The sequence below is a fragment of the Nicotiana attenuata genome, chromosome 2 (assembly GCF_001879085.1).
Source record: "Nicotiana attenuata strain UT chromosome 2, NIATTr2, whole genome shotgun sequence".
In the NCBI taxonomy this organism is placed as follows: Eukaryota; Viridiplantae; Streptophyta; class Magnoliopsida; order Solanales; family Solanaceae; genus Nicotiana; species Nicotiana attenuata.
The window spans coordinates 68418923-68432571 of record NC_031990.1 but is presented as its reverse complement, the minus strand read 5'-3'; the positions used below and the strand labels follow the sequence as shown (position 1 = coordinate 68432571).

At 37.4% G+C, this 13649-nt stretch overlaps 1 protein-coding gene across 1 annotated transcript; it reads right to left on the bottom strand.

Annotated features, from left to right (window-relative positions):
- On the bottom strand, positions 429-5806 carry LOC109212013 (eukaryotic translation initiation factor 6-2). Its single transcript, XM_019375626.1, has 8 exons — positions 5701-5806; positions 4914-4964; positions 4740-4836; positions 4288-4373; positions 4149-4193; positions 1918-2048; positions 1217-1327; positions 429-896 (listed from the first exon to the last, which is right to left on the bottom strand). Exons 2-8 carry the CDS (start codon positions 4921-4923, stop codon positions 639-641), a joined length of 738 nt encoding a protein of 245 aa, XP_019231171.1. The 5' UTR covers positions 4924-4964; positions 5701-5806; the 3' UTR covers positions 429-638.

The window sequence follows — 13649 nt, the reverse complement described above, 5'->3', positions numbered from 1 at the left end:
AATTTATTGTCTACAAACACAACTCTAAATTTCAAATACCATTCACTTGAAAAAAAATTCCTCCTATTTTGGATTTCTGCAATTCTTATGTCCAAACGCCCACTAAGAACCCGTTTGGACATAAGAGTTTTTTCAATTTTTTTCGGCCACAAAATTTTTAATTTTTACTTAAAGATGAATCTTAAAATTTTTTCGAAAATTTAAAAAACTACAAAAGAGTCATTTTTCAAAATTCACTCATATCACTCACAAAAATTCAAAAACAACCCAAAATTATATCCATGTCCAAACACAACTCTAATTTTCAAATATCATTTTCACTTAGAAACAATTTTTCACTTTTTCTGGAATTTTACAATTCTTATGTCCAAACGCCCACTAAGTTAGTTATTGCAAAGACCAAATGCTGTATAAATAACGATATTTTATAAGGAAATTAAATTTTCTTATGCTTCATATCAAACGATCCCTAATTGGAAAATGTACTACATTATACACTTGAAAATTGGAAATCGCAATTAAGATTAACCATAAATCTGTGCATTATCAAGTAATACCTTTTAACACAGCAAACACAAAAATTAAGGCAGTAGGTGTCACACAAAACTCCGTAGTACATGCAACTTGAACCATATAACTCAAACGTAACTGTCGATCAATGACTTCCTCATCTCATCAACAATAGCACTAGGTTGAGCCTCTCTCAACTTGAATACGCTTTCAATAACGGACAACTCTGTAGCAGTAGTGTCTGAGCCACAAAAGGCAGTCCAGTCATTGACAGTCAATCCAGCAGCTATCACTTCACTACCGCGGTTCACTGTTCCCGCAACAAGAGGAACCTGAAGGAGAGTTGAAAGTTCATCTAAGTCTTCAATGGACGTATGAGGATGTACCTGCTCCAGCACGAAGTTTTAGCAAAATGAGGCAACAAAACAACAAATTTCTAGTTTAGCCCCCAGACCTGTAACAAGCAGCGGTCATCACATGGGCAAATACTAACAACACCCGATGTTTACACTAAACCGGATTAATTTATCATGGGGAAGCGACAAATTGAGGTGAGAATGCACATCAATTAAATATGGCTTTAATGATACAAGTGTACGTTAACACATGTTATTCATTGGTGTATACGCCAGGTATGTTCAAACATCACCCATTCCCTCCATTTCAGAATGTAAAATTTGACAAGGCTTTAAGAATGTATACATACCAAGCCTCCCCTGTTTGAGAAAGAACAATAGCTGCCAACAAGAATATTCCCTGCTATTGTCTGCCTAAAAACTTCCACACCAAGAACATCGGCAATCATCTCTTCAGTTTCCTGATAAAAACAAGATTTGACAATCTTACGTGACCGTACCCCATTAATCAATAATAATAAGAGTGAAGTGGCAACAACTAAAGCTCTATGACAATAATGTAGCAAGTCTGCGTTGGTTGAGGTAAAACAATAGGATAGAAAAAGGAAAAGTAAAGGATGAGAGCTTAGGGCTAATATGAGGAGGATAACACTTAACTAGGAGTAAATAAACAAGTACCTTTTTCCATAAACAAAGTTTAGCACAATATAAAGAAGGCCGAGAAACTCTACAGATAGGGTAAACTGGACTGCAATAATAGGACTATAATTTGTAAGGAAATTCTCCTGGTGCACATTCATGAACATTGAAACAACACACTGATGCAGTATTACATGACGAGGATTAACTTGCTTAAACTCAAGAGAGTTGTTCAGTTCTCTATATAAAACAAATTATAGACAAGAGGCCAACGAATGGATAACCACGTGCTTCCAAATGATATAACGTTCACTTATGCCTTGTCATTTATAGACAGGGAGGGGAATAAATACCAGAGATCTATACAACATCATACCAATTTGTAGCAGAAAGTAGCCAACAGATTGATTACCTTGTCAAGGTCTGTATGCGTAAGAGCAACATGATCATTGCATGCTATGCAGTTCCCCAGGGCCGATAATCGCTCGTCAATGCGCTGAACCACAACTCCATCCGGCAGACTGTTCCTCAAGTGCTGAAGTTCTTCCAGCAGAAACATAAATAAAAGGCAGAACCAAAGTCAAAGATGTGAGCAGACAGTCAATTCAACTTCAGTGGGGGAAGCACTGTATATCACACAACACTTCTGTCCCACTAATGAGCATGGGATTATCGAGTGATAATTAAACGCTTGTCTGTTGAAGTTTCTTTTTACGCATTTTTATCTTTACTATTGCCGTTGATCAACTATTATTTAAAGGAATAATAATCACACAATCATCTTCAATCATACATCATTAGAAATGCTCGCACTACCTCCCAAGTAACTATAACAGAAAATGTTGTCTTCTCCTGGTGAATCTAGCCAATTGTCAAGATCCCAAAAACACTTATTTCGTGCATCCTAGAACCACAATGGGGGAAACTAGAAAGGGAATCCAAGAATGAGCTAATATGTAATTATTATCTCAGGTTACCCCTTTGTGCGGGTATGGGGCACTTCGTCGGCATTCGTTTAGCAAGCAGTCTTATTGCTGGAAAGCACACACAGCACACAGTAGGAGAGTTTGAGTGTGAATAACAAGTCCTCCTAAAAACTACTCCCAGAATGTACATTGATATGGATCCAAATAATGAAGTTAAAAATAACTTATCAAGGCAGTTTTTCTGATAGGCAACTTATCAAGGCAGTACTGTTTGCCCAAAGATAAGTTACAACTTACAACTCAAAGTAAATACTCCCTCCGTTTCAAATTAGATGAGGTACTTCCCTTTTTAGTCTGTTCCAAAATAAATGACACATGCCTAAATATGGAAATAATTCAACTTTAAACTCCTCATTTTACTCATTTTACCCATTTTACCCTTAATGAGAAGCTTTCATAACCACACAAATGTCATGGCCCCACAAAGCTTTTACCCCTTAAGCTTTTAAGACCACAAGTTTCAAAAGTCCTTTTTTTTTCTTAAACTCCTTGCCGAGTCAAACTACCTCATCTAGATTGAAATGAAGGGAGTAGCTAAATTGGTATCATTTGCACAAAGAGGAGCACACATTGTTCAAACTGTTTGTAGTTAATATGATTTTTGCAGTCATCAGACAGGCTCAAGCCTAGTGCAAGAGTTCAAGGCCTGAAATGATGTAGCCAAAACTTAATACTCTTTTCGTTCCTAACCCACATAATTGGATGTTACATGTGACATAATAAAGTTTCTCAAAGGCTCAGTTTGAACAAAGTGATTCAAAACAAATCCACTTGCACAAATAACAATAAGTTGCAACTTCAATAGTTAAGACAGAAGCATCTTTACCATATTTAATGGATTCATATTTCCTTCAATTTAGGTGGGTATCTGAAACCCTTATATTGATATAAAACTTTTACATATTGCAAGGTTAACATAGGCATCAATTTTGGCATGATGATGATATGGGTCTAGCTTAAAGAAAGAAATGAAGATTCATATCGCCTATCCTAATTTTGTTCGGGACTGCGGCATTGTTGTTGTTGTTGTTTAACATAGGCATCAAAGTTGTTATTAAATTCTCCAATTTGAAATCAGCTGATCCAAAATGACCCAAGTCCTCATAATAAACACAAATGCAAAACAAATAAGTCAAGAAAGGTAGTACATACATAAGATGAAAAAATAAAGGTACTAAATACTAAAACATATGTAGGTGACCTATGTGTAACAGATGATTAAACCACAAGAAGAAGCTCCATAAGTGGCAATCCAAGACATGCCATCATAACCAACAATGATACAACACACAAAGACACCCAAAGGTATTGCCTAATGCCTAGCGGTCAATGAAGTGGGTGCGAACCTCCAAGACCAAGGTTCAAATCCCAGATGGGACAAAAACACAAAACACTAGATGATTTCTTCCCATGTGCCTAAGCCTCGGTAGACAGAGTTACCGAGTACCTATGCTAGCAGGATATGGCAGGTACCTAGTGGAATAATAATGGAGGTGTGCGTAAGCTAGCCCGGTCACCCCCATTCTAAATAAAACATGGATTTCTATATTGGAATACTTGTCCAGTTACAAATCTCTAACTCAAAGATTTACAAATGATTAATGACAGTATCACGAGTAAGGAAGATGTTCTACAGCATGGCTGATTATATAATTACCTTGATCTGTAGTAGTGTGAGGCAAGAGAAGCCCATTTTTGTTTCCTGCACAAGATCAGAAAAGTGAGAACTTAATTATTCCAATAAAGATCAGTTGGCAACAGGACCTTCCAAGATAGCTAGAGTTGTTGTCACGTACCAGCACAGAGTCTTCCAATTATCCTCGTTCCTCCAATGGAGGTTTTGATCACTGGGATGATGCCTGCTAACTCTGACTCAAACGTGCTGGAAAAAAATACAGATCACATCATTTTCACTGAGTTCAGAACCTGGAAACTAGATTAAAATATTGAGATAGAGCTTTTATTTTTGTGATAAAGACATAGGGGTCAATTTTTAAAGGTGCTAAATTGAGAAGAAGGAAAAATCTAGGAAGAGGGCACACAAATCCTTTCTTTTCCCCACTTTCTTCATCTTCATTCTCCACACTCCTCACTTAAGTATATATTCAATCTTTCTCTTGTTTCCGCTTTTTTCACTAGGAAATTCTGAAAGCGCAGCTCCACTAATTCCTTTTCAAATCTTTTAGTTTCAAACTAAATAATTTCCAATATTAAGCAACAGATGGTCCGAAGAGCCAAAAAGAGGAACCTGTAGAAGTTTTCAGAACCCCCAATAGCTACCAAGCAATATGCATTGGTCAGCTTTGAGAAAACTCCAATTTCGCATGAATTTTCAAACTGAAGCCCTGCAATCATATTAGAATCATTACAAGAATACCCTAACAAATAAATTATCCAATTTGACAATCGACTAATTACTCACTAGTAGCCATTGCTAGCTGGAAAATACAGAATCGCTAGGAGCTTGGAAGACCTGTCAATAGCCAAAATGACACACACATATGTTACGAAAGAAAAAGAAAGATAGCTACACACAATTCTCCCATAATATATGCTATTCAACTAATCGACTATGCTGTGTTCAGTTTTATGAATCCTCTATAACCATTCTTGTGTATTTTACTAAAGCTGAAAATATTCAATATCAAGTTCTTTAATTACTAATACGAACTATGCATACTTGATTAGACTAATTTGAACACACATCGCTATCTCAAACCAACTCTGGCAAAACCGACGTTTGGATAAATAAGAATCACAAACTCAATAGACATTAACGTGCCAAGACCTAAATATATATTTCATCTTCGAACTCAATATTTTCTATGTTTTTTATTCATTCGAAAAGTAAGCACTTTTACTAATAACCAGACAACAAAATTATCTAATTAGGAATCAGAAAATCACCATATATTTACGTGCTTACTAGGATGTAAATAAAAATTTCATCTTTGAACTTAATCTTCTTTTTTTTTTGGTTCATTCATTCGAAAAATAATTAATAACCAGTAATATTAATCACCAGACAACAAAAGACCATCACAATAAAGGAGATAATAAAAGAACGCAAATTAAATATATTAAATACTTCTGTATGTAGTAGGAGCAGACACAAAAAACTGAAACCCTAATCATAGTTCGTATTCTACAACTAAAGATCAGGATTAGGGTTTTGCGTCGTGAGAAAGACAGAAAGAGGGGAACTTTACAATTGGATTGCGCCGAACAGAGAGATATTTTGCAGGAGAACTCGGCGGCTGAAGAGAGGTTAAGCGGTGAAAGTTCGTAGCTTCCTGTGATTTTATTGGCACTGAAGAAATAGACACTACTTTATTTCAAGGTGGGCCGAAATTAATATCTAATTGAGTATTAAAAAAGGAGAATTTGGGCCTGGGCCCATTGAAATAGAACGGAAAAACAAGGTAGAAATGACACTAGGTAGCCACTCTAAAGGCTACTATTTAGGAATTAATTTAGTGCGTCCTTAAATTCAGTTTTTCATTGTCCTGAAGTATTGGTTAATCTCCATATAGCATCCTAAGAATGGCTATCTGTGCACTTGCCCCAAATACAAGAAAGATTTTTACTTTAATAGACACACAATCAATTGCTTAAACTAAAAATAGCCAGCGGACATATAATATATGTATAATTTAAATATAATTTGTGTATAATCATATATAATTAATGTATAATCTATGTATAAGAATTAAGAAAAATAAACAATGAAACTTACCTACTATTTGTGTGAAGATTTCGAAAAACAAACTAGTAATCTCAGCCGGTATTGAGTTTAAGCTTGGTGGTAAGTAATTACCTAATGTATGGTCTCTATATATGTGAAAATAATAGGAATTTTTATTTCCTATAGCAAAGGTTGATACCTTATTTATTTTAAATAAATATCCTTTTAAAAATTATATTCCATAGCTACCTTTTGATTTTTATAACCAAATATTTATTTATGGTCACCTCCTACCCTTAAGCCATAAAATAAGCTTTGTATTATTTTTCTCTCTCATTCTTTCATATTTTTCTCCTCTCTCTCTCTCTCTCTCTCTCTCTCTCTCTCTCTCTCAACGTCATTTATTCTCCATGAATACAACCTCAATTTCCTCTTCGTAATCATCATCATCATCATCATCGTGTAAAAAGTTAGAAGCTAACTTTGAAATCGCTGAAACAGCTTTGTTCGAAAAGAACAAAGAATTTTCCAAGGCAACCCCAATGTTGTACTACCATTAATAACAACCCAATTTCACAAATTCTTCCTCTTTATTCCAAGATTGCCTAAACCCAGTTGTTTATCCCTTCAAATACAGTGACCATCAAAGCATTCATTCTCTTCCGTGGCAAAAACGAACTGGGGTGTGCATTTTTGCACTCAAGGATGAAGACGGAACTTGATCTGATAACTCAGTTGGAGATGGCGGAGAGAGAAAAGAAGCGACGCCGCGGAGGTGGTGGGAGAAAGTTTGGGAAATTGCTGAAAAATCTTCTTTTATTCTAGAGGTTCGAAATCTGCTATCGACGAGACGACATTAGGGTTATTCTTGAACAAAGACGATCGAGTTTGGGGCTGAGCAACTTGAAGAGTCTGTTACCTTTTTTCATTGTATTTCAATGTATCTCACTGTATTCTATGTATTTCATTGTATTCATTGTCTTTTTTTTTATTGTACTTAAACGTATCTCGCTGTATTCCATGTATTTCAGTGTTCACTGTCTCGCTATATTCCATGAATGTATTCATATATATTGTTTTAATTGGTTTGATTTATGTATTCAGATATATTTATGTATTCAGATTTATAATTGAGTTTATTGAGTTATATTATGAGTCTATTATGTTAATTGATTCACTTTCCGTTTAAAACAGTTGAATAGACCATGAATTGCGCTATTTACGTTACTGTATTCACAAATACATATCGTGAGTACAGTCGAATACAATAATCTGTCTAGCTGTAATCCTCTGTTTCACGCCGTGCATACAGTCGAATACAATAATTTGTCTAGCTGTAATCCCCTGTTTTACGCCGAGAAATGCTATTGTATTAATGAATACAGTAGCTTAAATACATCGAATACACTCTAAAAACATGAAAACATAGCTATTGAAAGTAATATAGTAAATGGTAGCTACAACTAGCTAATAACCACTAAACAATAGTGGTTTGTGAAAATTCTCAAAATAATATAATAATACTTGAAGCCCAAGTAATTGTTACATTCTTAGTCAACTGAAATTTGCTTATCAAGAAAAATGAGGTTAATTTTGTCAAACGCATGAGCAGGGACGGCCCTTCCATAAAGCAAGTAAAGCAATTGCTTTAGGCCACTCATTTATGGGGGTCCTATTTTTTGGCATACTTAATAAGCTATGTATAAGTGTGAAATGAAAAAGTTTGATTTATAGAGAAGATGGATTTGCAACGTTTGTTATGATTTTTGCCAGGAAAATTGCACTTGAAATGAATATCAAACCCAAATTTCATAAGAGGCGTATGATATATAGGAAGTAACAATTTGATGAGAATGTTGATAATAAAATCTCTCGAAGAGTCCTTTGGAGTTGATTACTTTATACATAGTAGACAAGGCTATTTTTTCACTTCAAAATAGATTTTGAACAATTCAAAGCATATGAAAATATTTTTGGTTTTCTATTTAGTGGTAAAAATTAAGATGACTAGATGATGAAAATTTGAAAAAATATTGCCTTAGTGTTGAACGCTCCCTAAAGCATAATAATCAATTCAATATTGATGGTTTAGCTTTATTTTCGGAATTAAAAATATAGAAATAGTACAATTAGAAGATAACATTTTAATTGATACACTCGATCAAATAAAAAAATTTGATTCATTTTCCAATGCCGATATTACTTATGGAATAATGTTTATAACTCTTGTTTCCGTCGTTTCAGCGAAAGAAATTTTCAAAATTAAAATTGATAAAATCTCGTCTAAACTCAACAATGTCTCAATAAAGGTTAGCTATATTGTCAATTAAGAAAAACTTATTAGGAGTTTTTAATTATTAGAAAATTATTAATAATTTTATATCTAAGAACGCTAGAAAAATAGACTTCAAATAAATAAATAATTGTTTTTTAAAAAATAAAGTTAAAGCTTCTCATAAAATTTGGCTCGTCAGACCGCCTCTGCGCATGACAGAAGTTGCCGAGAAAGAGAAACAGTGCAGCCTAAAAAGGTCCGATTATTAATCTTCAATTTCAAAGTGAATATTGCACAACTGGAAAAAACAAAAATATAGAGGATTGACTTAACAAAATACTTCCATGCTTTAACAAAATGATCCACTTTTTAACATAACCCTTCCTATTTTTCATATCCAAAGTTAGTTTTTGGTAGTCGTAAAGACTCACACTAAATAACTAATTAAATTGTACAGGGAGGTAATGCTCAAATTTATTTCATGGAGCCTAACTTTATGTTTTTACCGTATGCAGTAAAAAACTGTTTGTCACTGGCTATTTTTACATGTGACTGTAACGATCCGACCGGTCGTTTTGAGTCCTAGCGCTCCGTTCAGCAGTCGGAGGCCATGAACAGCTTCATTTCAGGTATTATGACTTGTACGCGTGATCGGAATTAAGTTCCGGGAAATTCAGAGTTGATTTAGAAAGAGAATTCTCATTTGAGAAGCTTAAAGTTGAAAGACTGAACTAGGAATAGATTTTTGAGTAAACGACCTCGGAATCAGGATCTGAAGGTTCCAGCAGATTCGTATGATGATTTCGGACTTGGGCATATGCCCGGTTCGGGTTTTGGATAACCCGGGAGCGTTTTGGCGCCTATTGTGGAAGTTAGCATTTTAGAAGGAATTTCATAAGTTTGGCTTGAAGTGCATTTCAGTGTTATCGATGTCCGTTTGGGATTCTGAGACTGTGAATAGCTCCGTATGGTGATTCTGGAGTTGGGGGCGCGAACGGAAGTGAATTCGGAGTTCCGTAGGTCATTTTGGAGCCATTTGGCTAAAGATAGAAATTTGAAGGTTTTTGAGAAGTTTGACCGGAAGTGGACTTTTTGATATCGGGTTCGGAATCCGATTCCGGAAGTTGCAGTAGGTCCGTAATGTCAAATATGACTTGTGTGCAAAATTTGAGGTCAATCGGACGTGATTTGACAGGTTTAAGCATCGAAAGTAAAAGTTGGAAGTTCTAAAGTTCATAAAGCTTGGATTGGGGGTTGATTCGTGATTTTAGAGTTGGTTGATGTGATTTGAGGCCTCGAGCAAGTCCGTAATGTGTTGTAGGATTGGTTGGTATGTTTGGTTGGGGTCCCGGGGGCCTCGGGTGGATTTCGGGTGGTTAACGGATCGAAAGTGCAATTTGGGAAGGCTTGAGATTTGCTGCTTCTGTCATAACCGCATCTGCGGTTCTTGGACCGCAGAAGCGGGACCGCAGATGCGGTCAAAAGCTCGCAGAAGCTGAAGGGGCCAGGTCCAAGGAAAATCGCAGAAGCGGCCCAGGGACCGCAGAAGCGGTTCCGCTTAAGCGGCCCCCAGACCGTAGAAGCGGTCAGTTCCCTCATGCCCAAAACCGCAGAAGCGGTAAAATAGTCGCAGAAGCAACATCCGCAGAAGCGGAAATTGCACCGCAGAAGCGGAACACCTGGAGGCAGTAAGGTTGTTTTAAATCGTGAATGGAGTCATTTCTTTCATTTGGTTCATGGCTTGGGGCGATTTGGGGAGCTCCAAAGAGTGGAACTTCGTCATCTATATAAAGGTAATTTATCCCCATCACTTTTGAGTTAAATACATCAATTATGTATGAATTTAAGCATGAAAATTAGTGTAAAAATGGAGGTTTTTGGTGGAAACCTAGAAAATGATATTCTTGGAATTTAGCCACGATTTTGAGTATGGAATTAGGATAAAAATATATATTTGAGTTCCTGAGGTCATGGGTAACCTTTGTCTTCGAGAAATTTTGGATTTCGGGCACCTAGGCCCGAGGGCATTTTGGTCATTTCACTAAGCGGAGTTGGAATCTGTATAATTTGAATTTCTAACAAGTATTTGAGCATGTTCTCATTAGTTTGTCGTTAATTGGCTAGTTTTGGTGCATTGTGCGTCGGTTCAAGCCTTCGGAAGAATGTTGAATGCCGGTTATGAGTCTTCGGAGCGAGGTGAGTCTCCTTTCTAATCTTGTGAGGGGAATTTACCCCATAGGTGAATTAAATTGGTTATGTGCTCCTATTTGTGGGGGCTACGTACGCACGAGGTGACGAGGGTCCGTGCATAGCTACTATTATGCTATTGTCCGGGTAGTCTAGGACCCAAAAGCATGTTATACTTGGATTAACTGTGAACCCATTGATAGTTTGAATTGTTTAAACCACCTTGAATTGGAAAGGAATTTAAAAAGAGATTTTGATATTAACTTTCGTGAAATGTTAAAAAGAGAAGTTTGACTATTTGAATAATTATCCTCGATAAATTCTTAATTGGCTACTTGAGCATGTATTTTGTATGTACCTGCGTCGCATGGATGATCCGCGAGCAGGATATGTGTTTATTTATGGAACGGGCCGAACGTCTCGGCAGATTTAAATAGATGCATCTATTTGGTTCGTACCGCTCGACCCTCGGCAGTGCACAGTTTACATTCCTGTTGGAGCGGGTCGTCGCCTCGGCGTGATTTGCGCATGTTATTTGTCATTTGAGAGCTTTATATGTGGAATTGGCCCTTCGTGGCTTGAAATAAATTGATAAGATATTAAAGAATAAACCTTTAAGCCCTTGATTATTGTTGAAGGTGTTTTACTTGTTTTCCTGGCTTCCTGAACTAGAACTACTATATGACTCCACGATTATCCTCGCATTATTGAATATTGATAATTGACCTCTAGTGAGTGTCGAAATTGGCCATCTCGTCTCTACCCCTTCGGGATTGGGCGGGATACTCACTGAGTACACGTTGATTACGTACTCATACTACACTTTTGTGCATTTTTGTTGCACAGGTATATTTTATATTTGGTAGCAGCACGGATGATTTGGGGACTTGGTGAGCTGCATTGTTCGAGACGACCCGCAGCTAGAGTAGTTCCCTTCCAGTACCTTACTTATTTATTCTCTGTCCACTGTATTTCGGACAGACATTTGTATTTTATTGTCCTTATCAGTAGTTGCTCATGCACTTGTGACACCGGGTTCTGGGATGGTTTTTCTTTGAAAGTTGCGTATTATTAGTTATCTCTTCATTTGAATTGAAACAGAGGTTGTATGTATATGAAAAATGGAAGTAAAACCCTTAGATTTTTAAAATTATTAAAAGAGAAATTAATGGATGAGTTAGTTGGCTTGCCTGACAACGGTGTCCGGCGCCATCACGACCCGTAGTGGATTTGGGTCGTGACAACATGGTATCAGAGCACTAGGTTCCTAAGGTCTCACGAGTCATGAGCAAGTCTAGTAGAGTCTCGCGGATCGGTACGTAGACGTCTGTACTTATCCTCGGGAGGCTGCAGGACTGTTAGGAGTACTTCCCTTCTTGATTCCTTATCGTGCGATTCGATTTCAAGAGAGGCTTATGCCTTTGTTTCTTTCTTACTCAATCCTATGCGACGCGAACCGCTTGTTATAAATCGAAAATTGAAGAACCCTAATGGTACTACAGATGTGATGCGGGATGTTTCTCCCGGTATAGTTGATCAGATTATTGTCGTCGCCTTATGGAAGAATATTTTGTTGTTTCCGCCCAGTAGCGGTATTTTCAAGGGCTTTGAGGCTAGGCACAAGTTGCCGTAATGCTTATGAATGTCTATTCTGCAGTAGTAATATGATGGTAGGGTGTTGCCCACGTGTCAGGGCAGTGAATGATTTCAAGGGAGGTTTACTCAGCGCACAATCAAGAGATTCAGTGTGTTATTCCCGGCAGGGGGAAAGGTAATCGAGCTAAGGAGGGTCAGGATGTAGACTGGTGGAAGTAATAAGACTTGGCAATTGAAAGCGAGGTGGATTTTCTTTTATATTGGGGTGCTGTTGTCCTAATTGGACATATCAAGTTTGTCGGTGTTATGATCTTCTACGATTCGCCTTTGAGGCAAGATATTGTGAAATAGTATCAGAGATACAACTATCAGATATCGCAGGATGCGGTGGTTCAGGATTTAATCAGTATTTCTATTGTTAACGGTTCGAGAAAGATGACCTTCGGATAGGTTTGGAGTTAGTAGCAAATTGAGAATTCAAGTTCCGTGAAGATAAATTCTTATTAAGGCAGCAACTGAGCAGCAAAAGATGAGAAAGGCATGTGGGAAGTGTCATGCGGAGTTTCAAATTGCAAGAAAGGCCAGGTATATGAAGCAAAGGTTGAGTAGTCGATTAAGGGGATGAGTTCCGCCAAAGTGGGAGAGTGGCGGAGATGCATATGGGCTTGCAGTGGAAGGACCACGTACCTTAAGGAGAGTTGGAGTGATTTGATAATATCAGTGATTGGTGATTGGGGTCTACGGATTCAATTTGAAGTGGGGGTTCTTGTGCGGCCGGAGGTTTAATATAACGGGAAGGAGCCGCTTAAATGAAGAAGGATGAAGCATGGCTTTGAATTGGGAGGATGTTGTCGCACATTTCAATGATGTCCACAAGGGGTAAAATGGACCGGTGCAACTGGAGTGTGAGCTCAGACTCAGGAAGGGTCATTGATGTCATAGTAATTGTACCCTGTGCAGCAGTGTTGGAAGATGCCAGGGAGAGCCTTCTATAGGTGGGTTAGCCAAGTGAGCAGATTAGCAGTCGCGTGGTTGGCGAGGCTTCTGCGAAGAATCTTATCGGGTATGTAGCGAAGGAATCGATCGTGCGAATGTGGTGGATGATTTAGAGTATAAGAAAGGGGTTTTACAGAGAGATCTCGAGAATTTTGGCGGTTGATTGTGCAAAGTTATGTCTATAAGGGATAAAAAGGATGAGTGAGTTCCAGATTGGTGAAATTATGGCTTCAAGCTAAGTGGGAGAGTCCCACCGCTTGTGATAGGGTTGCAGAGTTGATTGCTTGCAAGGTTTCTGGTTATTAGTATGTTGATGGGTTATTCTAGCTACGGGAAAAGAACATAAGAGATGAACTGAGCAAAGGGATTGTTGAAATGCATGTTATGACTGGCCTTATTGGCCCATGTTCAGACTTGGG

Coding starts and splice junctions, on each gene's coding strand:
- LOC109212013 (XM_019375626.1), bottom strand. Junction 4,374..4,739: donor GGTTCTGAAAACTTCTACAG/GTTCCTCTTTTT, acceptor ATTTTTTTCCAG/CACGTTTGAGTCAGAGTTAG. Junction 897..1,216: donor TCTCAAACAGGGGAGGCTTG/GTATGTATACAT, acceptor GTGCTGGAGCAG/GTACATCCTCATACGTCCAT.